Source organism: Prionailurus viverrinus, chromosome B2 (assembly GCF_022837055.1).
Source record: "Prionailurus viverrinus isolate Anna chromosome B2, UM_Priviv_1.0, whole genome shotgun sequence".
NCBI classification, from domain to species: domain Eukaryota; kingdom Metazoa; phylum Chordata; class Mammalia; order Carnivora; family Felidae; genus Prionailurus; species Prionailurus viverrinus.
The window spans coordinates 87,522,501-87,550,221 of NC_062565.1; the positions used below are offsets into that span (position 1 = coordinate 87,522,501).

The following is a 27,721-nucleotide window of genomic DNA, read 5'->3' on the forward strand; positions in this document are numbered from 1 at the left end:
AGAAAAAAGTGAGCACAGAGGAAATATAAGGCACCTTATGTCATACTTCTGGCTCAGTGAAGATTGTCAATAAATGAAAGGTAGTAGAAGCAATGGTAGCAGTAGCAGAACAGGTAGAGAATAAAGGCAGTGACCTCGCAAGCGACTGTGGTGGGTTCCCATATGGTTGATGGAGCAGGGCTGATGGTGTATCAGGACTCGCACATGTATCTCTCTCTCTCTCTCTCCCATCCCTCCTCCCCCTCCCCCTTGATGAATACTCAGCCCTGGGCTTTGCGTATAATTGGTGCAGCAAATACTTTTTGAAACATTTATGAACATCATTCAAATCATCACAAGGTATTTTATAAATCAAGAGTCCTATAAAGTTCTTGTTCCCATGGATTATTTCTGATGATCTATTATCATGTTATCTTAGATGTAGAAGAATTTATCCCTCATCTTCCCTCAATTTTGTGTGTGCATGAGTCAAGAAAGTACTACAGGAGCACCTGGGTGGCTCAGTCGTTAAACATCTGACTTTGGTTTGAGTCATGATCTTGTGGTTTATTAGTTTGAGCCCCACATTGGGTGAGGTCGTGCCCCACCTTGGGTGAGCAAGAGCCCTGATTTGGGTAAAACATGAGCCCTGCTTTGGGTGAGCCCTGTTTCTCTCTCTCTTTCTCTCTCTCTCTCTCTCTCTCTCAAAAATAACTAACTAACTAACTAACTAACTAACTAACTAAACTAACTACAAAAGTATCTTCCTTAAAAAAATGCCTGTTAATGGGCACCTGGGTGTCTCAGTTGGTTAAGTGTCAGACTCTTGATTTTGGCTCAGGTCATGATCTCATGGTTTGTGAGTTTGACCCCTGCTTTGGGCTCTGTGTTGGCAGTGTGGAGTCTGCTTAGGATTCTCTCTTTCTTTCCCTCTCTCTCTCTCTCTCTCTCTCTCTCTCTCTGCCCCTCCTTCTCTTGTGCGCATGAGCTTTCTCTCTATCCCTCTCTCTCAAAATAAATTAATTTTTAAAAATGCCTATTAATATGCTGCTGTATGTTCTGTTTTGGTTCTAAAGTTGAAAAAAATCCAAATGACCTCAAACCTTGCCACCTAGAGAAGGAAATAGCAATTTTTTTGATTTAGTAAAAGTAACCTACAGGAATAAAAGGTACATTCCTTTATCTCTCTTTTTTTTTTTATTTTTTTTATTTTTTTTAACGTTTATTTATTTTTGAGACAGAGAGAGACAGAGCATGAATGGGGGAGGGGCAGAGAGAGGGAGACACAGAATCGGAAACAGGCTCCAGGCTCTGAGCCATCGGCCCAGAGCCCGACGCGGGGCTCGATCTCACGGACTGTGAGATCGTGACCTGAACTGAAGTCGGACGCTCAACGGACTGAGCCACCCAGGCGCCCCTCCTTTATCTCTCTTACTGGACTGTTTGGGTTTTTTTTTTTTTCCTTTTCTTTTTCTAAGCGCAATAGTCACTAGTTTCATTGAGTCTTTGCACAGCAAGTTGCAAGTTTAGAGTAGCAAGGTTACTATTCTTTCCTAGAGGTTTTCCAACAAGGCAAAGCAAACGTTTGTGTTTGTGTTGCAGAATGGAAATGTTTTCTGCCCTTAATTTTTATGCTTGGTATATACTGCAGGCTGCTCATAATGAGATTCTACTTATAGTTGGTAAATGAGAGATTCCCAATGGGCGATTATCATATTGGGGGTGGGGTGGGAAGAGGGACAGTGTTGGGACACAATGCGTTTATCATATATTCCCATGATTTCATAGCTAGGTTGTTCATCTCTTGTCTAGCCAAATCGACGTTAGATACCATTACGTTGATGTTGGAGATCATATAATAACATTTCTGGTTTTTAGAATGGTAGACATATTTTTCTTTGAGTGCTCTAAGAGATGGTTGTTGAAAATAATATGAACCATGTCTTTATATCATAGGCAAAAGCCAGTTTCAGGAAGCTTGGTGATAAATTACCCAGAAAAAAACCAGTAAATTATGGCCTACTGGTTGGAACAAGACAAGCTTTTTGAAAGTGATGACAATTACTGATTACTTACCAAAAATATATGTATAGTGTGAGCAAACTTCAAAGCTATAATAAGAAGAAATTTGTGCCTTTTTACATAATGAATGAAAAAATATTTTAAAAGGGCAAAGAAGACTCTTAAATTATGAAAATGTTGAATTTCTTTGCTATAAACTATAAAACCTCTATAAACTGTTCTTTTTTTTTTTTTAATTTTTTTTCAACGTTTTTATTTATTTTTGGGACAGAGAGAGACAGAGCATGAACGGGGGAGGGGCAGAGAGAGAGGGAGACACAGAATCGGAAACAGGCTCCAGGCTCTGAGCCATCAGCCCAGAGCCTGACGCGGGGCTCGAATTCAGGGAACGCGAGATCGTGACCTGGCTGAAGTCGGACGCTTAACCGACTGCGCCACCCAGGCGCCCCCCTCTATAAACTGTTCTAAAACTCCAATTCACTGAAGTATGCTAAGTATATATGTGTATAAATGTATTTATATGTATGTTTAGAACAGTCTTTTATCGAGTTATAATTATCAGGATTGTTGCAAACTAAACTTTTAACATATAAATATTAAAATAAAATTATGTGAAAATTCTTTGTTGAAAAGAATATTCATAATACAAGGAATGGCTAGAAAAGGAATCTATTCCTTACTAAGGAAATGATAGTTGTTATTCAAGCTGCAAAGTCTAAACATGGAAGGTAAGGTAAATTGCCGTTCATTTGACATCTTCCTTATTTGTTTACTAGCCTTAGTACTCTGTGTATTCACATTATTTATTTTCATCTAATACCTTAATAACCCTTAGGTGTAGATACTACAACAACTTTACGGATGAGGAAATTGAGTTTGCTCAACATTGAGTGAGACTGTTCGGATGCCTGATTCTAGAGTCCAAATACCAGCCTAGGTCCATATGTCTCCAAACCCCCTAAATTTTCCATGACACAAAACTGTGTGGACCTCAGAGAACTTTCTGTTTAAGGTTACTATTATCCGTGAGCATTGTGACAGACAGAATAATGGCCACATCCTAGTCCCAGGAGCCTGTGAATGGTCCCTTACATAGAAAAGTGACTCTGCAGATGTGCACCTGAAGGACCTTGAGGTGGGAAATTATCCTGGATTATAAAGATGGGCCAGGCCCCATGTAATCATGAGGGTTCCTGAAATATGGAATAAGAGTCAAAGGAGATGTGACAATGGAGGCAGAGATTGCAGTGACATGATTGCTGGTTTGAAGACAAGGGGCCATGAGCCAAGGGACACTTTAGCCTATAGAAGCTGGAATACATAAGGAGACACATTTTCCTAGAGCCTCTAGAAGGAACAGAGCCATGCTGACACATTGAATTTTAGCCCAGTAAAGTCCATTCCAGACTTCTGGCCTCCAGACTGTAAGATGATAGATTTGTGTTGGTGTAAGCCACTAAATTTGTGGTAATTTATCACAAGAATTATGGGAGACTAACCTAAGCATCTTAATGGTAGCTAGCTAAAGTGAGCTTTTGCTTGATATGTTTCATGCATTTTCAGATGCAGTTTTGCTTCCCATCATTTCTGTCACCCTGACCTACTAGGTGCTACCTGATCCTACTAGGAAATAAGGCCTGATTATAGTTCTCAGATTTGAAGAGCAATTAAAGTACATGTAGGGACCACTGTATAAGAAGTATTGCGGTTCCTTTATTTCAAAGCAAAACAGCAGAATCCAAAAGAGCCCCTTTTTAATGTTCCAGCTTTGTCCTCAGATGGTGCGTGGCCAGTGAGTTTTGTACCGTAAACAGTGGAAAGCCCGTGATGTGTGATTTTGTGAGGGAAGGACACTTACTCCCCTCGGCTTCAAATAAGCAAAATATTGTAAGTGCTCCAAAAAGAAACTTTACATTTTCTTATGGGGAATAACATTCATGGTACGTTGTGAAGGAAAAGATTTGTGAAGTTGTGTGTTGTTGTAAAAGAAGCAGATTTTAAAAGCCAACATATCGCAGCAGTTTGGTGTCAGGAAAACACACTGAGCTAGTGTTAGATGATTTGTTGTTAGTATCTTCTCTCAACTGTTAACTTGCTGCAGTATCTTAGTAAAATTACCTCCCTTTTGGGGCTGGGTTTCTTTGTTTGTAAAACAGCGATAATAGTATCTGCTCTGTTACGTTATTAAAAAAATGTACTAAGAAAATATAAATGGCAGTGACAAGAAAAGAATGGAAGTAGCTACTCCAATCCTAGGTAGTATTTTTGTTCTTGATAAGAAAGTTCCCGATGAGTACGTGTGCACACACATACACATGTGTATCGGGTCTAACATTGAGAGACCCCCAGAAAGGCCTATTGATTCTGTGGAAGGGTGAAGTAATATTTAGTAAACTGTGTTTAAGTGTTTATTAAGAAGTTATTCAATCTTTTGATTTACGTTTCACAAATACCTTCAATCAGAATTTATATTAATTTTTCAGTGTGCCCAGAGCTGAAATGTTTGTCACCCACTGAGGCAAAGGAAGAAAGCAGCAAATTGTGGGAATCAAGCCAACATTGCAGCTTGCTGTGACTTACCAAATTAGATTACGTCCCCTTTTGTCACAGGCAATATTTGTCAAAATAGATAAAGAATTATGTAATGAATTTGTCATAATTTGGAAGTGTGAAAAATTAACCTAAGTGCAGTGGTCTCTCATGTAGGGGTTTGTGTGCCCCTGAGAGTGCAGATGAGCTGTGGGGATGTGGGGGAAGATCTACTCCCTGTAAATATCTATGTCAATTTTATTTCTGCTTGAGGTTTGTTTTACAATGCATATAACATGTTGGTATACAGTATATCCATATATTATAAATACATAAATATGAGGGCTACTACTCCAAATGTGTAAATGATGTTTGCACAGTCAATAAAAAAGTTTGGAAAGTGGTACAATAGTAAACCAGAACACACGATGTGCTACTGAACATTCTAGCTTTTTCATGTGCTAGTTAGGATTATAGTGAGGGGCACCTGGCTGGCCCAGGCAGTGGAGCATGCGACTCTTGATCTTGGGGTTGTGAGTTCAGCCCCATGTTGGGTTGGTAGAGATTACTTAAAAATAAAATCTTAAGGGGCGCCTGGGTGGCTCAGTCAGTTAAGGGTCCCACTTTGGCTGAGGTCATGATGTCACGGTTCATGGGTTGGAGCCCTGCGTTGGATCCTGTGCTGACAGCTCAGAGCTTGGAGCCTGCTTCAGATCCTGTGTCTCCCTCTCTCTCTGCCCCTCCTCTGCTTGTGCTCTGTCTCTCTCTGTCTCAGAAATAAATAAAACAAAACAGAACAAAATTTTAAAAAATCTTTAAAAAAAGGTTGTAGTGAGAAATGTGTTTGGGGTTACAACTTTTTTTAGCATTACCAGAAACCAAAAACCAAAGTTAAAGGAAATGATGGACCATGGCAATTAAATTAAAATATTACTCCACAGTAGAGAAAAGAAACCTGCATTCTATAAACAATGAACTCAGTTCCATTTGTAAGCATCATCAGGGCAGAGATTTTTGTCTTTCACATTCACTGCTAAATCTGCAACATTTCTAACAGGCATAGCATATAGTAGGCATTCAACTAGTAGTTTGTGAGTGAACATATGAATTTGTTGGTATTTTGTAAACAAAAAGCAACATGTCATTTTGCTTATAGTTGCAGAATAGCCATAGTGATATATCCTGAAAGAACTCAAGGTGGAATTTTTATATGAAAGTGTCACTCAATTTTCTCTCCAGGGCTTGGGTAAGTCTCAGTGGTAAGTGCTTCTCCCAGCCCAGAATGCTCTCTTTGACTTTGTGCATGTTTCCCCCGCTCCTAATTTGCTATATGGCTATTTCTGGACCTGTTTATGTATCTGTTGTTCTGTTTTGCTCTGTATGACCATTTCTTCTTTTTTTCACTTTTTTTTAAATCTCTTTTCACTGATATTCCCCTTAAAAGTCTCTCTCTAAACAATAAAGATATACTTTGGCTTTATATTGAGTGGACTTTGAAGCACATGTTGATAATTTATAAGGTGGAAAAATGGAACATTTTTTATTTTTCTCAGCCAAACCCAATAATATTAGATTAGCCTTTAATAAGGTATGCCTTTGGGTATTATTTTTGGATAGGAAAGATGTCTTTTCATTTTTACTCTGTTGACTATCTTAATGTAGATGAAACAGGCTTCCTAGCTAATTCCCATAAAAATACTTACATTTGTTTTTTTCATCTTGTAACTTTTCATGTAGCTATTTTAAATATTACAACTCTTCATTGTGGCAGGGGAATAGTTAGTTAAAATTTTAGTTAAGAGAAAAAATATATCCTTTTTAGATCATATGTTTAGGTTATTGTATACATATAATACAGTAAGTATAAAACATTAACCTATAATGGAGCATGAGTTATTGATGCAGTAAAGATAGACATATGATTAATCATATATAATGCTAAAACGATTCTGGTGAAATTTAATCTTTTGTGAGATTCAAAAACCATTTAGTGTTTTCTCTGCTTTAGGGTGTCCAATACATTTTCAACCCTCATTTATGTTGCCATGGAAAAAAGCAATAAACATGCTTTCTGGTTTTTGGATTCTAGATACATAGGAATTGGCTCTTCATGGGGAAATCACATATGTTATTGTAAGTGGTCCTTCAAAAAGGATTTAAAATGAAATTAAAGGGCTATGAAAACATGTAGCAAAATAAACTGTAAAGACTGATAGATGAAATTGTCAGGAGTTAAGTAAAATGATAAGCCCTGTATGTTAGAGAGTAAAACAATAGGGAAGTGGGTGGCGAATAATGTTTATTCACTGCAGTGCTCATATATATCAGTGTACAGAGTTACAAGGCAAGAAGAAATTAATTAGAAAATTTCATCTAGAATTAGAAATGAATTCGTGGGCACTCCTAGGGTTTGAAGGAAAAGAATTTGTTGACTTGTTTGACAGATTCTGATTGAGTGCCTCCTGCAAGCAAGGTAATCTGTATTTTGTCATTAAATCTATGCAATGGTTCTCTGAGACAGGTACCTTAATTTTGTACTTATGCTTATGAAAACTGAGGCCTAGGGAGGTAAAGTAACCCAGCCAAGGTCACATAGCTAAAAAGGGATGTAGCCTTAAGGCTCAAACCCTTATTTGCTGGACTCCAAAGCCCAAGTTCTCAACCCCTTGCTCACCTGCCTCCGACTCTGCTGAATGCTCTGTGTCTGAGCAATTTAGAACGGCTTCTGGTTCTTTTTTTTTTTTTTAATTTTTTTAACGTTTATTTATTTTTGAGACAGAGAGAGACAGAGCATGAATGGGGGAGGGTCAGAGAGAGGGAGACACAGAATCTGAAACAGGCTCCAGGCTCTGAGCTGTCAGCACAGAGCCCGACGCGGGGCTCGAACTCATGGACCGTGAGATCATGACCTGAGCCGAAACCGGCCGCCCAACCGACTGAGCCACCCAGGCGCCCCTGAACGGCTTCTGGTTCTTGAAGAGGCTATCACTAGAATTGGGGGAACAAAGTTAACGTTTCAGTCTACAGATGTTAATTTCAAGAAAAGAGAATCCTGGGCATGTCCTGATGGTCTTAGCCCATGCAGTGTGTTTGGGATTTAGTGGATTAATAAGCAGAGTCAAGCTGGTTGTATCGAAAAGATTTTACTTGAGCTCAGAGACAGATGGCAAAGCTAATTCCTACTGGACGTTTCTGATTCCCAAGGTTCTCATGCAAGGCTTAGGCTAACAGACAGAATGCCCTCATCATTAGGAGAGTAGCTGGTGTGATTACTTACAGGTGAAGGTTTGGTGGCAGCATTCCATTCTGGAGAGGGGCTGATGGAACAGAAAATGCCAAACACAAAACAGAAGACTAGGATTCATGCAAGGATTAGGAGAACAAGAGCATGGGGGATAGAGAAATGCATCGTGTCATGTAAAGGGGCCAGAGTTTTCTATTGTTGAAGTAGTGATCGTGAAACCAAATAATTCAGCAAGGCATAGAAACAAGAATGTGGCAGAGGTGGCCAGCTAATTCCCAATGGTTTATGCTTCCCTTTGGGAGTTGTTGCTTGGAAGGGTCTACTCAGCCAGGGAGATACCATAGAAACTTTATACCAATACTCTTCAACACCTTGGTGAATGAGTTTCTAGGAAAATATAAATTACCAAAATTGTACCAAAAGATAAGAGAAAATATTAGAAATTGGGGTAGTTATCAAAAAGGAGTCATAGAAAGTCTCAGAAAGGCAATGGGTCTAGATCTTTTACTTGCTAGTACTACCAACTCTTTACTTAACAAGTATTTCCCTTATTGTATAAGCCTTTTCTGAAGTCTGGAAGAAAATGGAAAGCCACACACCTAATCACCTCATTTTAGTAGGCTAGTGTAATTCTATTACCAAAACACAAGGGCAGCAGAAGAAATGAGAGCTGTATCTCACTTATGAGCATGGATACAAAAATTATAAATAAAGTATAGCCCAATCCAGTGATCAATTTTCAGTCCTCTTTTTTCTCAACTCATCATCAGTTTGGTTTCTTCCTGTTTCTTAGAACATTTTCTTCACTTGGCTTTTGGGCTTTCCAGATTTTCTTCCACTAGCTGGCCTCTACTTTTTAATATTCTTTTCTTTGTTTATTTCCCCAACTTCTTAAAATTAGAGTGGCCTAGACTCAGTGTTTGTATCTCTTTTCTGTCTGTACCAGCTTTCATAATAATCTCATACTGTTTCATGGTGTTATCTGGATACACACATGTATATGTGATATACATGTAATGTATAAAATGATGTATTAGGACTCTACACAAAAACAGAACCAATAGGATTTTATATATAAAGAGAGATTTATCGTAAGGAATTGACTTATGCAATTATAGAAGCTAAAAAGCCCCAAGATCTATGCAGTCAGCAAGCTGGAGACCCAGGGGAGCCAATAGTGTAATTTCAGTCTGAAAGCTGCAGGCTGCAGACCCAGGAAGAGCCCATGTTTCAGTGTGTGGCCAAAGGCGGGAAAAAGTCAATATTTCGGTTTGAAGGCAGGCAAGCAAAGAGAATCCTCTCTTTTCCAGCCTTTTGTTGTATCCAAACCATGAACTGAACAGATGAGGCCCACCCACCTTAGGGAGGGCAGTCCGCTTTACTCAGCCTGTTAATCCAAATGTTAATCTCAGGCAGAGACACCGTCACAGATACTCACAGAATAACGTTTGGCCAAATATCTGGGCACTGCATGATCCAGTCAAGTTGACAACATTAATCATCACAGATGATGACTCCGAAATTTATATCCCCACATTGGACCATCTCCAAAAATCCAGAATTGGTATATTCAGTGACCAACTGTTCATCATCCCTCTGTGGATGTGTAAGAGGTATCACAAACCGAATGTGTCCAAATAGAACTCCCAGTTTCCTCCCACAAACTTGCTTGTTCCACAGCATTCTCCATTTCATTTAATAGCAACTCTACAGTTGATGCAGGCCCCAAACCACTGAGTAATTCCTGACTCCTTTCTCTTGCATCCAATCGGCTGGCAAGTCCCACAGCTCTACTTTAAAAAGGTATCCAGACTCCAACCGCTTCTACTACTACCACACTGGTGGAAGCCACTACCATCTTTGACAGAAATTTTGCAGTGTCCTCCTACTTTATCGTCCTACTTCAATCTTTGATCCCTTAGAACCTATTTCAGTACTGCGGCCCCAGTGCTCTTAATAAAAATGCAAGTTGGATTATATCACTTCTGCTTGGGCACCATCTGATGACTTCCAGTTTCACTTAGCGTAAAAGCCAATGTCTGTTGTCTGCATGATTCTGTCTCATCAGGCCACCCTCATGTGACTTTTGCCCTTCCTTCCTCCCTCCATTCCAATCACATTGGCCTCTTTGTTGTTCCTCAGACACGCCTGTCAAGCTCTCACCTCAGGGCCTTTGCACAGATGTTTTGTCTGCCTGTCCCAGGCAGCTACAACTCTTTCCTTCTGGAATTTTAGATCATATTTATTCAGCAGTGAAAAGGATGCCTGGGTCCATAGATAGAGTTGTACACACAAAAGTGATCAGTGATACGTGCTTCGACTTACACCAATAAAAATGATCTTTATTGAAACTTAATCTCATTTTTTATCTTTATCCATCCATTTTTCTCTGTGTAATTGCTGGTGTAGGGGTGGGGAGCAGAAGGATGCTCAGAAACACTGGGGTACTAACTCTGGTTTCTTCCCATGCATGAGAATATGGCATTGCTGATGCTGAGATTGAATTAAAAACCAAGAGAGTGATGACTGTACCAGCTCCTCGACATAGAACTTCTTAGGTTCTTAGTGGATATGTACTCTGAGAAAAGGATTTAAGTGCTGAGTCCACAAGACTTGTGATCCAGCAGATATTTTGCTGTTTTCTTGGATCCAGCTGGACTAGTTTTACATAAAAAGTATCACCTAAAGCCACTAGGGAATTAAGAGCCAGGGAAAACTGGAAACCTCGTTGCTCCCAAGTTTTGAGTCCTTGGCTAATTAGCTGAGGACCTAATGTGGTAGCGTATGGTCTCTTCTCCTCAACTTGTAACTCCAAAAATACCAGAATCTGGTTCAGAAGAAGGACCTAAAATGCTGCTTTAGACTTTTCTTAAGGTGATGGTGACTTTTAAAATAATCTACAAACAACTACAGTTCCAAAGAGCTGAGGAAAATGACGAAAATCACCCACAGTTGAAAATGTGCTCAATTTCTCACCTAAGTCATAACTGTTGTCCATGAGTAGATGTTGGCATTCTGCAACATGTATCTGATGATTAGTCATTTAGTTAATATCCACCAAGAAGAGGCCTCATGAAATGGCTTTTAAATTTAGTCAGGAAAAATAGCACCATTAATGATGGCCTTGACATTCAGCAAAGCCAAATTAAGCACTCAATCTGACATTTTATGGACAGTCTGTTATAGAGACCCTCACACTCGATGGACACTCGATAAACATTAATTGCCTGGCTGATAATGAACAGCTACCCGTCTGTCTCGTATAGAAGCTTCAGTAGTGGATAACTAGGAGTCTGCTTTTACTTATTTACTATTTATTTTTTTATTTTGAGACAGAGTCAGAGAGTCCACATGCACACGTGTGAGCAGGGGAGGGTCAGAGAAAGAGAGAATCCCAAGCAGGCTCTTTTCTCAGCACAAAGCCTTATGCAGGGCTTGATCCCATGAGACCGTGACCTGAGCTGAAATCAAGAGTTGGAGGCTTAACCGACTGAGCCCACTGGGTGCCCCAAAAGGCTCATTTTAGATGCCCTGTGGGATAGGGCCTCATGAGCACCAAAAGGCGTGTGGATTTTTTTTTTTTTTTTGCTTTTTAAAAAAATTAAAATGATGTCACAATTTCCTTTTAAACCTGAACACATTCATTAAAAATAGAATTCCCTTTGTGAGTTCAAGGTGAAGTACCAGTTAATTGTGGTACTGGTCAAATGTTATTTCCTTTTTAAATAGAGAGCTGAGAGCCTCTGAAGAATCATTGTCACATTCCCTTTTAAAATTGTTTGCATCCATGCCAGAGAAGTCATTAACATTTCAGATAGGATGACTGTTATTTTCATTATTGTGCTGATCGTGCAGTGTATTCATTATAGTGATGAATGGTGAACTCTGGTCTGTATTTTATTCTTTCATTGAAACTGATTCACTTCTACTGAATATAAATATTATGGAGCTAGAAAAAATATTTGCAATGTAATAATAACAGTTAACTCTTAAAAGTCATTTATTTTATGCAGTCGTTGTGCTAAGCTCTTTATGTGTATTTGTTTCAAGTGTGTGTTGAAAGACTATTTTTCTGCCATATCTTTTTCATGTTTTTAAAACTACAATTTTCATGCTGTTTTATTTAAAATCAGTTTTACTCATGCTTATTTAATCACAGTGATACAGCCAACCTTAGCTTCATCTGAAAGACAAGAACACATGTTTGAAGGATAATAAAGCTGATGAAAATTTTAAACCTTTAGAAATTGAGTATTGAGTCAAGACAGATGGTTTTTAAAAGGGGCAAGACAGCTGATCATGTGAATCTGATGAATTGGTGTAAAGAATTATTGGGATCCATAGATATGTGCTATTCATCACTTTTATAAAAAATTGATTCAAAATGAACTGTCTACACTGGGATGATCCAGCTGCTTGTTGAATCAATTGCTTTTAATTAGCCCATCTGATGATGGTTGGGCATGGGGCTTGCATGCCTGGATTCCTGAAAGATTGAATTACCAGTGTTCTTCTCATTTAGAGGCATGTGACTCTGAAGTAATAAGAGAGATAGCCATATCAAATCATTCATATCACTTAAAAAATTACATACAGACATCTATAAATTTTCATAGGATTAGAAGAAGTTTTTTGAGTACCTTTCAGAAGTATTAGACCTCTTGAGGATGCCTAAACTCTTTTTTCCCCATTTTGTAAGAGAGGGAGGCTTTTCACATAGCCTGCACGGACAGAGCATCAGATGTGTTTACAGAAGGAGTGAACTTGAACACATGTGACAACCCAAACACTCCGTATTAAACTGGCCTATTCTGCCTTGGAATAGGAAGGTTCTAGTGAAGTGGTTGCTTAGCAACTAATGGAGTTAGAAGAAACAGTGTGTTAGCTGGGGCTCTTGCCCTCATCTGTGTATAGTCAAATAATGGGAGAGTGGCTCTAGTGTGTATTGCCAGGCTCACGACTGTCAAACCAAAATGATGAATAAAATAGAAGGTTGAAGACAGATGCCACAGCTATGCTGGGCACCCCTATCTGTAGTTGTACACACTTTCTATAATGTTGGCACACTGAAGAAAAAGATATTAAAAGAGGACATTAAAAATAAAAGAAGAGCTGTTGAGATTTTGTATTAAAAATTTAAGAGTGGCCATTAACTCACACTGGGTTTTTAAAGAGAATAGTAAGTGATAATTAAGGCAATTCCACATTATTAAATGTTCTTCCAAAAAGTTCTCTGTAGAAAAGATGTAGCAGATTCAGTGTGATGAGGTCATGAACAGTGCGTTTCAGCACTTACACATGTGCACACTTTATGATGCCAGGCTGGCATACCTGCTCCTGCTCCCTCTCTGTACCTGCAACAGACATAATAACAAGAGCCTGACCACTCTCAGTGAGTCTGGATGTGGGCTCACAGCCCTCAACAAGGTTCCAGGCAGCCACTCCCAGTGTCAGATGAGGTAGGCAAGGTGACAGTGCCTTGGCATTCTTTATGGCAAATGGAGATTCCTTAAAAGCTCTGGTTTTTGAATTCCATAGGATGGGTCTGAGGGATTTGTATCACTAGAAGCTCTATGATGACCACATGAAATTCGTCTTCAGGAATGTAAGATAAGAAGGAGATGACCCAGAGAAGGTCAACCAGAGTAACTGGGGAAAGGAGGATGGTGGGATAGATTTACCTGAAGGCTGCTACCACTGTTACCATCCAAGAACATAGGACGAGCTACTCTCCCAGAGGCCTTGTTCTTGAAACCATGAGTCTTATTTAACTTTTACTTCTTATGTAATAACCTTTCTTCCCACCCCCCACCCCCTACCCTGCCAAGGTGTGGCAGCCAGTCCTTCCTTGCTGGGATTTGGACCCCGGTCTTGTGCCCAGACTACAGGATTTCTAGCATCAGCCTTCAGTGCTAACATTTTATGAATCAGAGAATTTGGATTAGGTGCTCCTTTCCAAGAGGAGACTTAATAGTTGTAACCACATATCAGAAAGGCTGTTAAGTATAAAAGATTGAATTTATTGAAATTCTACTATGACCAAGGGGAGAAAGTTATCAGGAGGGCGATTATGATTCAGTATTCTGGAGGTAGTAGTAATACCTTATATTCTTATGTAAAGTATTGGATATCTCATCACTTCAAATATTTAGGCATGCAAGGAGTGCCACAAGGCACAAGCTGTGCCTCTCAAACTTTAATGTGCACATAGATCACCTGGAGCTTTTGTCACAATGCACCTTCGATCCAGTAGGTGCGAGGTGGACCTGGGATTCTGTGTCTAACACATTCTCCACTGATGCCAGTGCTGCTGGCCCAGGGACCACACCTTGAGTAACGAGGGGCCAGTGATCTCTGAAGTACCTTTTAGTTTCAAGATTCTGTTTAGAGAAGAGAAGCTAGAGTTTTAGCCATCATGCTTAAAACACACCCAGTGTGACTTTGGTAAGCACCATTAAGAGCCTCGTCTGTGTTTTACAGAATCTTCCCTGAATGCTTACGTTGTAATTGACATAGAATCTCTCACTCAGCCTCCTCAGTTTTTCTCCTATCGTTTTCTTCAGGCTTTCAAACTTTTCTGATATTATTGTCCTCTGAAACTTTCCTTTCTTTGTAGCTACTTCCCCTAATTCATGCAGACTGTGTATCACACCTGCTAAGTCACTCCTTGACACAGGACCCAAATTCTGTTTTAGGACAGCTGTCAAAATGCAGTAAATCCCAGTTTGGTTTTAGTCAGTATGTCCATAGTAGATTTGGAAAGGCAGGGTTGAGGATATGAGGACAGAACAAATGGTGTCTGTGTGGGAAGATTCATTCAGTAATGGCTTATCAAATATATCCAGTAAGGAAGAGTAAGTGTCATCCCTAAATACCTGAAAGAATAGACTTCTTTACATGGTGGGTAGTAAAGTATTGAAATCCCATGCCCAAGGAATATAGTCGTAGACTAAAAAGTAATAGAAGCACCAAAGGAATGAGCAGAAGCCAAGGGATCTGAAAGGGTGACCCAAGGATAAAGCCAGATGTATGGATGCCATTTTCCATTTTCCAGAGTAGTAACAATCGACAAGGATAAATACCATTCATGGATAACCTGACTTCATGATAGGCAACAGTTTCTGGCCTTCCCATTTGCTATATCTTTAAGAAAAAAACAACTCGGTTTGTATCCTTTTTCCATTCCATTCCCCAGAAGACTCAAGTGGTTGAAATATGGGTGCATCCAGGAGGAGGAAAATTCTAGAGAGAATGCCTGGCTAGCCTCAGTCAGTGGAGCATGCTACCTGTGATCTTGGGGTTATAGGTTCAGGCCCCACATTGGGTGTAGAGATAACCAAGAAAAAAAAAAAAGAAATAGGATAAAGCATAATCATGCTGGTTTTGAAGGGCTTATTATCACCATGTAATTAATTTAAGAAGCAACTGTGCCAAGAGCAAAGCTGTGAAATACAGTTAGATTCTTTGAGTAAACAAGTTACATATTTGAAAATGTTGGGGAAAACCAGTATGTTTCACATTTTTTAGCATACAAGGTGAATTTTTCTATATATGGTTAAGGTGAGAGAAAACTGGTATTTTAGAAATATTAATTTTTGCTGCCTAATTATATGTATAGTAATCTAATTTGCTGTTTTCATTTGTCCTGATACATTATTCTCTGAGACACTTAACTATACTGTTTGAGGAAGAATTAAAACGGCTACAAAATATATTGGGGGAAAAACCCTCCAATGAAACAGCCTCACTGTTTCAGGCCATTAAGCTCCCCAAATGGATTGGGAAACTTTTGCATTTGAGAGAGAAAAAAAAAAGGTAAATAGTCCAGTTCAAATGTGGTTAGGACCCTTCTTTCTTCAATGCTAGGGAAATGGGCAATTGTGGTTAACTGAACAGTCTCATGAACTGGGATTTACTACCCATTCTATATGTGAGGCATAACCAAAATGTAATAAAAGATAATCACCATTAACACTAAATTGAGCAAAATGTAATCTTTGTTGATTCAGAAGTTAGCTTGACTCTGTAATGCCACATGGCCATTGTAAACATCACTAATGACGTAACACTGGGCATTTACAAGATGTAGGGGATCCGGCTGGATCTGCTGATCATTATAAGTTGCTCCTTTCAATAACTTCCTTAAACATGTTTATTTACTTTTATTGAACTCTCATAAAAGATAAGGGTTGAATGTATCCAAAACACTCCAGTTATTTCATCCAGAAAATCGTTTGGATTCCTGAAAAAACGGAATTCACAGTACATCTTGCCCATGTCCAGTGCAATTCGAAAGCTATGTGTAGTTTACCAGGTGACAAGATCATATTTCACCAACTTTAAGTGCTTAAAAAAATCTGTTGCTCTTATCATCTTTGAAGATGTAGTGGAATTTCCATCGGTCAGTTTTGTGACATTAATGTACCAACCTAAAATTGGTTGTAGTTCATCTTGTGACTGCATGACATCAATGTGACCTGGAGAAACTGAATTCATGTACTGTGATTTTAAGACTCAATTTGTGTCATTTCTGTGTGAAATACAGGAGGACTGACACACTGTAAATCGACAATTCTCTCTGTGGGAGGCACTTAAAGTGGATTGTGTTCTCACAAACTGGGTTTTCAATTAGAAAGATTTGTGGTGGCGGTAGCACATTATCAGCCAAGAGTGATCTGTGACAACTGTAAATCTCAGCCTGGCCAAGTCTCTCCCAAAGACAAAAACAGTGTGAACCAAGGAAGAATCTGTGCGATGCTTCCATATTTCTGAGCAGAATCTTATCCCATGCTTTGGCAGAATGTTGTGGCTTCATAGAGGGCATTGCCATATGTTCTTACTTCTTTCTAAATGTCTAGCTTTGAACTAATGTGTATTTAGCTTATGGTAGATATTCTTTTTCTTTAACTGTAGCTACTTTAGCTATTTGTCTAAAACACCTTGCATCCAGAAAATTTCTGCCTATGTCAGATTAGTTATTTTTGTTTATGACCCTGTGTTACAGCTGGACATCATCGCAGCTGCATCGTCATCTGAACTTTTGAAGAGCATGTTGTTTCATTCATTCATCCATTCATCTCTATTTATTGTATGTGTGCTGTGCTAGGGTCTAGGGGCTCCATGGTGAGTAAGGAAGATGTGGTGCCCACTTTCAGTGAGCTTGCAGTTTACCTTTTCAGGACACTCAGTGCTAAAGGACAGCACCATGGTCCCATCACCTCTTTTGCTACCAAAAGACACTTTGTCCTTCCCTGTGGGCTCTAGAAGCTCTCTTGACATTGTTTCACAAGCTCTCTTGACATTTCACAAGTTTCACAAGCTGATGAATGACTGGGTTCTTCCTTACTTTGGTGGTATCCAGTGAGGCTTTTGCTCTTTTTTTCCTTCCTTTTAGAGAGAGCTAGAGTGCACATAAGCACCCCCCAGCGGGGAAGGGACAGAGGGAGAGGGAGAGAGAGAGAATCCCAAGCAGGCTCCACAGCCAGCATGGAGCCTGACATGGGGCTCGTGACCTGAGCTGAAATCAAGAGTCAGATGCGTAACTGACTTAGCCACCCAGGTGCCCCCAGTGAGGCTTTTTCCGATTGAGGTGCCCTGTAAGATTATTAAGCCCAAACATAGATAATTGATTTAACAATTTCCTTTTTTCTTCTTATTAACCGGTGTTGTAACTTTTAAAAATTATGATGTTTTAAACTTATAACATTAAGTTTCTAAGACTGTATGATTATCAGAATGGAGGTTGTGTGTGGAAATGGTGATGGTTTTTATGATGTGGTCAGACCTTAATGTAGGGTGTAGGAGTATGTGATAAAAGTTAAGTCCTACAGCCAGACAGGGATTTTGAGTGGGGCTGTCATTAGGAAGGCATTTGAAAGAAGAAGATTTGAACAGAGGGCAGAGGAGGAGCTGTTTCTTAGCTCTCATTCTAATTGAGATCGAAGAGAGACTTGGGAAAGTAGGGCAGTCAGCTTGGATTAGAATAACAGCTTCTACTTATTAAGCATCTACTTTGTGCCAGATACTGTGCTTGATATTAAGCATAATTGTACCTAAACCTCAAGACAACCTATGAGGTTTGTATCATCTCTATGTTACAGATAAAGGGCCTAAGGTTCACAGAAACTAATACATTAGCCAAAGGTCACATGTTGAAGGTAAATTGCCACTTGACTGTGGATTATGGGACCCAGGATTTTAATCAGATGTATCTTTCTGCAGAGTCCTGAATATTAAAACTAAAACAAAGTTTTCAAAAGGCAGTTTTTAGAAATACACAGGTAACACATATTTATTTTAATGACAAATAATACTATGTAAATGAAATAAAAGTAATAATCTCTTCCTTCCCTCTATAGTCATACCCTCTAACATAACCATACTGACAAATTTGGAGTTCCTTTATTGCCTGTTCAAACATGTACAATGATATATGTACGTTATTCAAGGGGTTGTGTTCTGTCCCCGACTCTGCCAAGCCAGGTGTCAAGTTATAGCACCCTGGTTGAGGATGCCTGTTCCATGCCATCTTTGCTGTGGTTGCTTTTGAAAAAACCCAAGGAAAGCAGATTCAAAAAAAGAACAAAAACAAAAAAACAAGACCTCCCTTGGCCTCTTGTTATGTTCTGTAGCCTTTGCTCTGAGGGACTTTTTGCATCTCATTAACCCAGATAACTCTTGTGCAGTTTGAGTCATTTCTGTCAGCAGTGGAGTTGATAGAGAGCAGCTGGGCACCATTTCAGGTACTGTTACAACTTGGAAGATCTGAAAAAAAAAATTCATATCGGGAATATATTAAAAAATTGAAACGCGCCACATAATAAAAAACAGACATTGAAAACAACTGGAATTTCTTTCAGTTTTTAGAGTGGCAATAAGAAATCTAGAAGCAAATTCAGAATTACACAAATTAAAAGATCTTTTTATTATTATGACCTGTGCTTTTTAATTTTGAAATTTTATTGATTTATTGATTTAGTATTTTAAGTAGGCCATGGCCAGTGTGGGGCTTGAACTCATGACCCTGAATTCAAGAGTCACATACTCTACTGACTGAGCCAGCCAGATGTCCATAGTTTTGACATTTTAGATATTCCACGAATGCATAAGCAGAATCCATTCACATTAAAATCAATTTTCTGATAGCCTTTTATATCTATAGCTGCACCTCAATTGAAAACAACAACAACAGGGGGACTGGGTGGTTCAGTCCATCAAGCATCTGACTTCGGCTCAAGTCATGATCTCATGGTCTGTGAGTTTGAGCCACATGTTGGGCTCTGCGCTGATAGCTCAGAGCCTGGAGCCTGAGTTGGATTCTGTGTCTCACTCTCTCTCTGCCCCTCCCCGACTCACATTCTGTCTCTCTCTCAAAGATAAATAAACATTAAAAACATTTAAAACAACAACAGCAACAAAACCCCCAGAGACTAGTGTTCCTAATGTATCACTGCTTTTAACCAAAGAATATGTAAGGGAGATAGAATTCTATTTCATCGTTATTACAGTGTAGAAGTTTCACTAAGACCTTGCCTTATACAGGTAATATACTGAACACTTTATATATGTAGTGTCATCTAATATTCAAACAAGTTCATGAAGTGGGTACAATTATTGTCCCCATTTTTTAGAAAGAAAACTGAGAGAGAGGTTACATGTGTGTCCCAGTCACTTGCTAGTGTTAATAATCAAGCCCAGAATGGTTTGGTTACAAATTTGCCCTTAATCACCGTGGTTCACCAAACCAAGGATTATGTGACTTCAGATCTAGTGTTTTTAACCATTCCCAGAGTCCCTTAACTCCCAGTGGCACTAGCAGCAAGCCAGATCAACTCACTCACTAACCAAGTTGGCCAATATACCGTATTGACCATTCACCATTAACAGTTTCTAAAGGAATGTTAGATTTCATTTATTCATGATAAAGCCAATTTCTGAAAGTGAAATCTTCTGAATGCTATTTAATATAGCAAATATAATTGTGTATGTTACACATTACATACTCCCAATGCCTTTAGGATATTTTGAATATTGTTTTTTATTGTCTCAAGTTGCAAACATTGAAAATATTCTTTACATTTCTCAAATGATAAGAGAGTAATAATTTGGTGTTTCTAACGATTAAAATTTTAACTATAAAGGAAGCTAAGACAATTCTATTCATTATAAGATCTCAGAACTCTCAAATGCAGTGATACAGAAATGACGAGCTCCAGAAAGAATAATCATCAATTAATACCACCATTCAATATATATTAACTTAAAATGTGTAGAATTGTGAGGATCAAAAATAGATTTATCAAAACATAAAAATCCCTAAGAGATGAATATTAATACATGGGCAAAACAAAAAAAATCACATTTCTAAAATTAAAAAATTTAGTGTGAACTAAAATATTACCATAGAGAAGAGTGAGGGGTTTTTCCCACCCACTTTTTAATTTTATCTCTATGAAGTTAGCTAAACTGTACATTCTGAAGGCACCATCCCCTTAAGACTTCTATCACTTCTGATACCAGTTGCCAGTTAGAAGGGGTTCCTAAAACTATTCTCACATTCATTAATTCACTAGGAAGTCTCACAGAACTTGCTGAAAACTTTTATACTCATGGAAATGGGTTATTACAGGGAAAGGAAACAAGTTGGAATCAGACAAGGAAAGAGACACATAGGACAGAATTGAGAAAGGGACCACATACAGATTTGCTGGCCGTCCTGCCTCTGTGGGATCATAGCACTATCTCCTAGCCACCCTATGTGACAAAATGCAGAGGACTGCCAACCAAGGACACATACCCAAACTTTTGGTGTCCAAAGTTTTTATTGGGGCCCACTCACAGGTTGCCGTTGTGATTGACTTTTCATCTCCAGCCTCTCCTAGAGGTCAGACTAATACCTTTAGTCTCCATTTCCTCTGGAGGTCAGAACTGATACAGTGTGGCCCAAACCACCATTGTAAATCCTGGTGTTAGACTGTCATTGGTCAAAGTTCCAACAAACAGACACTCCTGTCAAGCAGGATGTTCTAAGGGTCTGGTGATCACCTTCCAGAAGCCAAGGGAAAAGACCAGAGCTTCCTTTGGGCGAGGTTAATTCTTCGCTATATAGATGTATACTTTTCTAAAAAGTGCGTTTCATCGTTGGTAACCGAAAAGGGGATATTCTCTTTATACCTGTTAAATCAAACTTGTTACAAGTGTATAAATTACACTTGTGTAAATTATGTGTAAACAAAAAAGTGGGTATTTTTTTGTTTTTGTTTTTGGACAGGAAGCAAGCCAGTGCATTTTTTTTTTTATTTGGCAAGGTTTCATTTTATTTAATTTTTAAGCTTTCACTTGACATACTGATCATCCTGTAGACCTGATTTTCAGTAAGTTGGCCATTCGGGGAATTGGTTTGGGGGCAAATTGATTTTCAGTAAATAACTTAGTGGTTCTAGAACTCAAGTGAACATCAGAGTCACCTGGATGGCCTATCACAATGCACATCGCTGGGTTCCACTGTGAGTTTCTGTGTCAGTAGGTCTGGGCTGGGGCCCCCGCCATCCATACTCTCAAGTTCCCAGTGATGCTGATGTTGCCAGGCCAGGGGCCACATTTTGAGAACCCTTGGAACAGAGTGTGTGATACATGGCAGGTGAGAGGAATGAGATGTGTCATTAAGTTGAGGTAGAAAATATGCAGAGAAGTTAAGAGACAAAGTCGCTGCTTTCCATGTCTTGTTGGCAAGTTGGAAGTGCTCCACATTTCATGGTAGCAGTGAGACCCCAGATCGAGAGACTGAGTTCAGTGAGTGAGCCTCAACACAGCCACCCCAGAGAACAACCGTGGGATTAAGTGGGACTCTGTGTGTGAGGTGTGCGATGCCATTTGTGTGTTACTGTGTTTAGACAGCAGACTGATTTGCAGTGGCTTTTTGTAGATGCATTTCAAAAACCAAAATGAATCTTTAATTTATGGGATGTATTTCTTTCCTAGTCTCTCTAGAACTTTTCTTGTTTCCTTGCTTTTTAAGTTCCATAACTCCCCATCCCTCCCTTTCTCTCCCATCTCAGGCGATGTTCAGTCTCTGTATGGTGGAAAGTGGAGCTGACGAGGTCAGTTTACATGGTGTGACCAGCCTTGGCTTAAAGCAGGCCCTGGAGTTTGCATACACAGGACAGGTATGGTACCACATGTCATCTGAAAGGTTTAACATTTTAACTCCAGCCAACCAGAGGGGATTATCCTTGAAGTATGAGATTTGGGTGTTTTTCTTGTTTTTCATTTTGATGTTTAAAACAAAAGTTTCACGTCTCCTTAATTTTATAACTAAAATGATGGAAAGGTAAGTAAAGCAATTTGATTTTAAATAGGACCCAAGGAGCATAATATCTTAATCTGAGCTCAGTGGCTTGCTGGTGTAATTGTAAAATATCCTAAAGAACTGTCATATGGGAATGAGTTTGCAAAATAACTTGAGTTGTCATTACTGAAGCCCTATTACTTAATCATGACTTTATTGGCTTAAAAAAAATGTAAAGCCCTGAGAAGCCATGTATAACATCTTGGCACCCTGTCCTCCACACATATCTCAGATTCAGGGTCTCTAGTAATAGATTATAATGTGATGGTTTGAAAGCCAAAATTGTTCATCATTAAAATTGTCATAGAGTTTACAGGTATTTCCAGAGAACATCCATTTTCTTTTTTTTAATGAAAGAGTAATGATGAGAACTAATAGAATGTGAGTCAGTGTGTGACTATCAGAGAAGATCAAAATAAGACTGCATAAAGACCGTATGAATCTAGGTCTGAAGCATCATCGTTCTTTACTAGTTTTATGTTACTGAAACAATTATTAGAACACACAAAAACCTTCCTTTTAAAATTATTTTTAATTGAGATATAACTGACATATAACATTGTATTAGTTTTAGGTATAGAACATAATAGTTTGATACATGTCCTACCAAAGTTTAGTTAACATCCCTCACCACACATAGTTACAAATATTTTTTTCTTGTGGTGAGGACTTTTAAAATCTGTTCTCTTAGCGTCTTTCAAATATACAACAGTATTGTTAACTATGGTCACCATGCTGTATGTTACATCCCCAGGACTTATTTATCTAAACCTAGAAGTTTGTACCTTTGACCCTCTTCACCCACTTTACCCACCTCCAACCCCCCATTTTCATTTGAGAACCACTCAAAATCAATCCAAATACTGACTGGATGTTTATCGTCTTTTATACAGTTGGGTTGTTTAATTCCATTTTATTTAACGTATGTTTAGTATCCTCTATGCTAAAATAAGGAGGCCCACACCCTGGTGAGGAAGAGAGCCATACACGTAATCACATGTCCTCATTGTGTTGGGAGATATAATAGAAGCAGAATACAGGATGTGGTACAGACAAAAAGGAGGATGTGATTATCTGGAGCCATCAGTACAAACTTTCACAGAGAAGGTGGTATTTGAGTCTTGAAGAATGTTGGGAATTCACTTTTCTGCTAAAATTTCCTCTTTAGAGGCTTATTAAACTGTATGATATTATCCACTTTATTTTGTAGAGCTAGTAGAGTTTGAGGTATGTTTCATAGAATAATTGAGGCAAAGTCTGGCAGCTGAAATAAAAATAGTGGGTAGAAAGGGAAAAAAAATCATCCATCAAGTAGCAGGTGCAAAGGGAAATAGAAAGGAAGTGGATCACAAATTCAGGGTTCAGCCCAGCCAGATTTCATGCCTTAGGAAATTCAGGTGGACAGTTATTGTTCACAGATTTGCCAAAACAGATTCCCAGTGAGCTGAGTAAATAATGTGTTATATGATTTTTGGTTTACAGATGTAAAGACAGATGGCCAGCTCTAAATTGTGTCATGTGTAGATTTCTCTCTTCACATCTGAGATACAGTCACACCCGCATTTGCCCATCCCTAAAGTACTATTGATAACCCGTAGCTCATACTTTGCTGGTATGCAGTGGGAATGAAATAGCAAATCTTGCGTGTTTTTTTAATGAAACTATCCAAGTAAGTAGTTTTTGTACTTAGTTGCATTAATAATGAAAAAGTTTAAGCTCAGAAGCTATGGGCTGCAAAGCATTTAAATCATTAGTAAACAGAAGGGCACAAAAATTGCTATAAAGGCTGAGTTAAAACATGCATGCAGATATAAGTGGCTGTATTATTGTTTGCTTCTGATTGCCTTGTAGTTTCTTTCACATTATATAGAGAGATAGATAGTGCCTGTGGCATAAAGGATTTATGAAACATGAACTTTATGAAGGGAACTTTTTGAAGAGTAAGAAAACTGCTTGGGAAGAAGTTTGCAATCATACTCATCAGTTAGGAGTCATATGCTCATATTCCACTTTTATGAGGAGAAAGGAAAGCCAATAACTGCTTAAAAAAAAAAAGCAAGCCCTAGGGCCAGACCCAGAGTTGCATTTATTCTGCCCAGTGACCTGTTTCTGATGTGTCCACCCACAGAGTGGCAGCCAGCCTGCAGCATATAGCAGTAACTCATCTGTTCAGATTGTGTGCTAAGGGACAGGAAGTGGGCTGGCATTTCATGGAGCATCTTCTGCAAGAGCAAGGGCACTACCCTAGGCACTTTATGTGTGCTGTTTGAATTCATCTTCTAGACAGGTCTGCAGAATGCAGTGATCCATCGTGAAGATGATGGGCCCGGGAAGGTGCAGGGAATGACTGAAATCACTCTCCCAGTGAATACAGACTCAGTGAGTCAAGTCAATCTTCTTAATTTCAAATCCATTGTTCTTTCTTAATGTCCTAGGTCACTGAGGAAAGGTTAAGTCATATTTGTTCCACTTTGTTGTAGGAGGCAGGGAAGCATTTGGACATTTTAGAGAGTGACCTGCTCTCATCCTGGGGGCCTTTGCAACACTCAGTTCATGAGGGCTCCAAGTTGCTGCACTGGTAATATGATTACTCTTTGCTGCACAGTGGACATTGATATAGTCTTTCTTGGACAACATCCATGGTACTTTGTTTTCTTAAACACCAAAAATGACTTTATAATAAGTCTGTTTTCCCCTTAAGATGTGAACAGAGATAATGGCAGAACGTGAAATTGCAGTATGCTTGGAAAATGCAGAAAGCTGCTTTCTCTTACCATGGAATCAAAGTTAACATTAAGCAAAAACTTTGGCATATGGAAGCAGGAGTAAAAGCATAGTTCTTCCGCTTCTTGTTTTTTTACTATTGTGGATATTTGCTAATCTATTGTCCTTTAGTCATCATATAGATTTGTAAAAATGAGGGTTAACATTGAACTTCTCTACCAATAGCTATTTTTACTGGCAGTTGATTATACCTTTAGTCAGTGGTAGTAGGCATAGTATAAAATATAAGTATTTTTTTAATAAAATATAAGTATTTTAAGTGTCTGAAAATTGTTGCTGTCTTGGGAGGTACATTGGAAGTAGAGTGGGTGTGATGAATGAATGCCGCCACGTGTGACAAGACGTGTGCATGTTCCTCCTACATACTGCTCTAAAGCATAGCCTTCTCAAACTTGGTCACAGATTTCATCCAGAAATTTTAAAGAAAGGGCAAACTTTTCCCCTAATGCTAATACATCCTCTGAAAATGCATGCACTTTTCTTATTAAGAAGCCTTACATAGGGCAGAGCAAGCACACATTCTGCCTTCCCACTGATGAGAGACGCACGCCCTTCTTGGGACACAGCTTGTGCAGAGCCTGGGATGCATCGCAACCCTTGTGGGTGTCTGCACAGCTATATAGAGCAGAAGCAGCCATGAAGGGCAAAGGAGCCAGGCTGCTCTCTAGGTCCTGTCCTGGGCTGGCACGGGAGTGAGGTCAGAAGCAAATGGTGTGATGTAAACTGTCACTGGGCAGATCTGCCTTAGTGGGGAAAGGACAAAGTAAACCTAAGAAAACACAAAGTCTCACTTAATTTGGTGGGAGAGACTACCCGTTACCTTGGCCTCCCTTAGTCTGCTCACTTTCCAACTCTGGCCAGGAATTCATTTGTGTTTCAGATCAGGAAAGAAGAAGGGGAGGAAGAAGAGGCAAAAAGGGATTCTGATGAGGACGTTGCCTGGGAGGAGGATTCCCAGTCCTAACTAGACAAGAGGTCAGCCACTCAAGAGTCAGCAGGTGTTGCTAAGAAAGCCCAGAAGATAGTGAGGAGCAGTTAACACCAAGACCTTTCTGTAAAGAGAAGAGCCCTGCTTCTGGAAGGACTTTCAACCTCAAAGGTCCTAGAATAGGCCCCTAGGAATTTGAGTAACTAAGGACAAAATAGGAAGCAAATAGTGCTGAGAACCACAATAAAGTTCACTGTGGCGCACTCTGGCTCTGGTGGTGTTAAGGAAGAGAGGCTGTATGCCAAGTACTGTGCTAAATACCTTCCTTAGATTGGACCAAGGGGTTAAGCCTAATTAGCTTCCTCTGTCTTTCCAGAGAACTGTCCTCTTGTTCTGTTCCTTGTAGCTTTGAGAGAGAAACTATGTACCCAATGATAGTGGCATTTGTAGTTTCCTTTAAAATTCCCCACCTCCAGGTACTCCCAGCTTTGTCAGCCATGAACCAGCCATGCCATATCTGGGCATCTGGAGAGAAAGGACTCTTTGCTTTCCATATGCCCTTGCTTTTCTCTTTATCATTTGGTAACTCCAGCCTTGGCTCTTCATCACATGGAAGAACCCATGTCCTTGGGACTCCCATCCTAATTACCTTCCTCTTATCCAGAGAATGCTTTAGTACAATCTTCCCAAGGAGATTTTGTGTAACCATTAATATTAATATTTTAAAGTCTTTGGAAATATAGTAAAGTATGATACTCTATTAAGTGAAAAAAACGTTTTAGCCATAATTGTGGTTATGTAAAAATATTCATGCACCAGAAATTGTAAACTCAAGGAAACTATCCCTTAATATTCATGCTCTGTGCAGCAAGGTTTTTCTTCCTGATTCTGATTTGATTCCTTAATAGGTTCACATTTTTTTTTTACGTGGCACTGATATGGCATACACTGTAGCATTCCATTTTGGTGATCATCGAAACTGTATTTATTCTCCACAGCCAAATATTTTCCTCTGTAGACCTGAGCACTCAGACCCAGCAGCAAACTGACAGGAGTCTTAATTGGAACTGCTTCTCATGGACCATCCCTTCAGGGATAGATGTGTCACTTTCCATGCAAAAAGTCCCCATAAGATTTGCTTATAAACATAACCTGGTTGAACTAAATGGTAGCACATGAACAAATCTAGGAGAAGTTTTTCTTAAATGCATCACTGGGGAGCCATGTTCAAGGCTATTCAGTGATTTAAATATTTTAGCTGTAGAATCCTTTCTTCGCCTAGCAGTATCTACAGAAACCTGGCAAGCAAAAAGCCCCTAGGGCCCTTGTACCATGCCCCAGGCTTTGGAGGCCACAGTCCTAAATCCACATTCTGAGGAAGAATATTTTGAATTGTGCAGAAAGTGATCCTTTTCTCCTTCCCTTAATTCCTGTCAGAGCTGTGCCAGAGTCCACACTGGAAGGTTTGAGAGTGAAATGAAGGAAGTTTGAATGTCATCAGTGATTTTTGCTTCCTTGGATCCTTTGAAATTCTGCATTATTTGCCTTTGGAGAGATTTTCTGTTTTATCAGTGGGTCATTGAAACACACACACAAGCAGGTGTGTCCCCTTTCCGGCTTACTGTTTCAGGGTGAAGATGTTACCTGTTCCTGTTCATGGTTTCACAGGAAGCAATCAACTGACTTGACAGACAAGAACCATATGCCAAATGGAATTTTCATGGCTTCCTAAGTTGTTAAGTAAAACAATAAACCTTGACATGTTTTGGTGGTCAAAAGTGGTAAGGACAGGTTGGGGACCTAATCTTCTCTTGTGAAAAAAATGAAAAGTGAGATTTCAAAAGTCTGGGTCCTGACTGACCCCCAGAAGCTTACTTTTCTCAGCTGA

General features: G+C 39.3%; 1 protein-coding gene across 14 annotated transcripts in view; it reads left to right on the forward strand.

The window, feature by feature from the left end:
- The window catches only part of KLHL32 (kelch like family member 32), a 247,118-nt gene that overhangs the window by 75,132 nt on the left and 144,265 nt on the right, over positions 1 to 27,721 (forward strand). For all 14 annotated transcript variants that reach the window (XM_047859200.1, XM_047859204.1, XM_047859196.1 and 11 more), the window contains one exon: positions 21,832 to 21,939. In XM_047859200.1, coding sequence (XP_047715156.1) covers positions 21,832 to 21,939 — 108 coding nt within the window. The remainder of the gene's footprint in view (positions 1 to 21,831; positions 21,940 to 27,721) is intronic.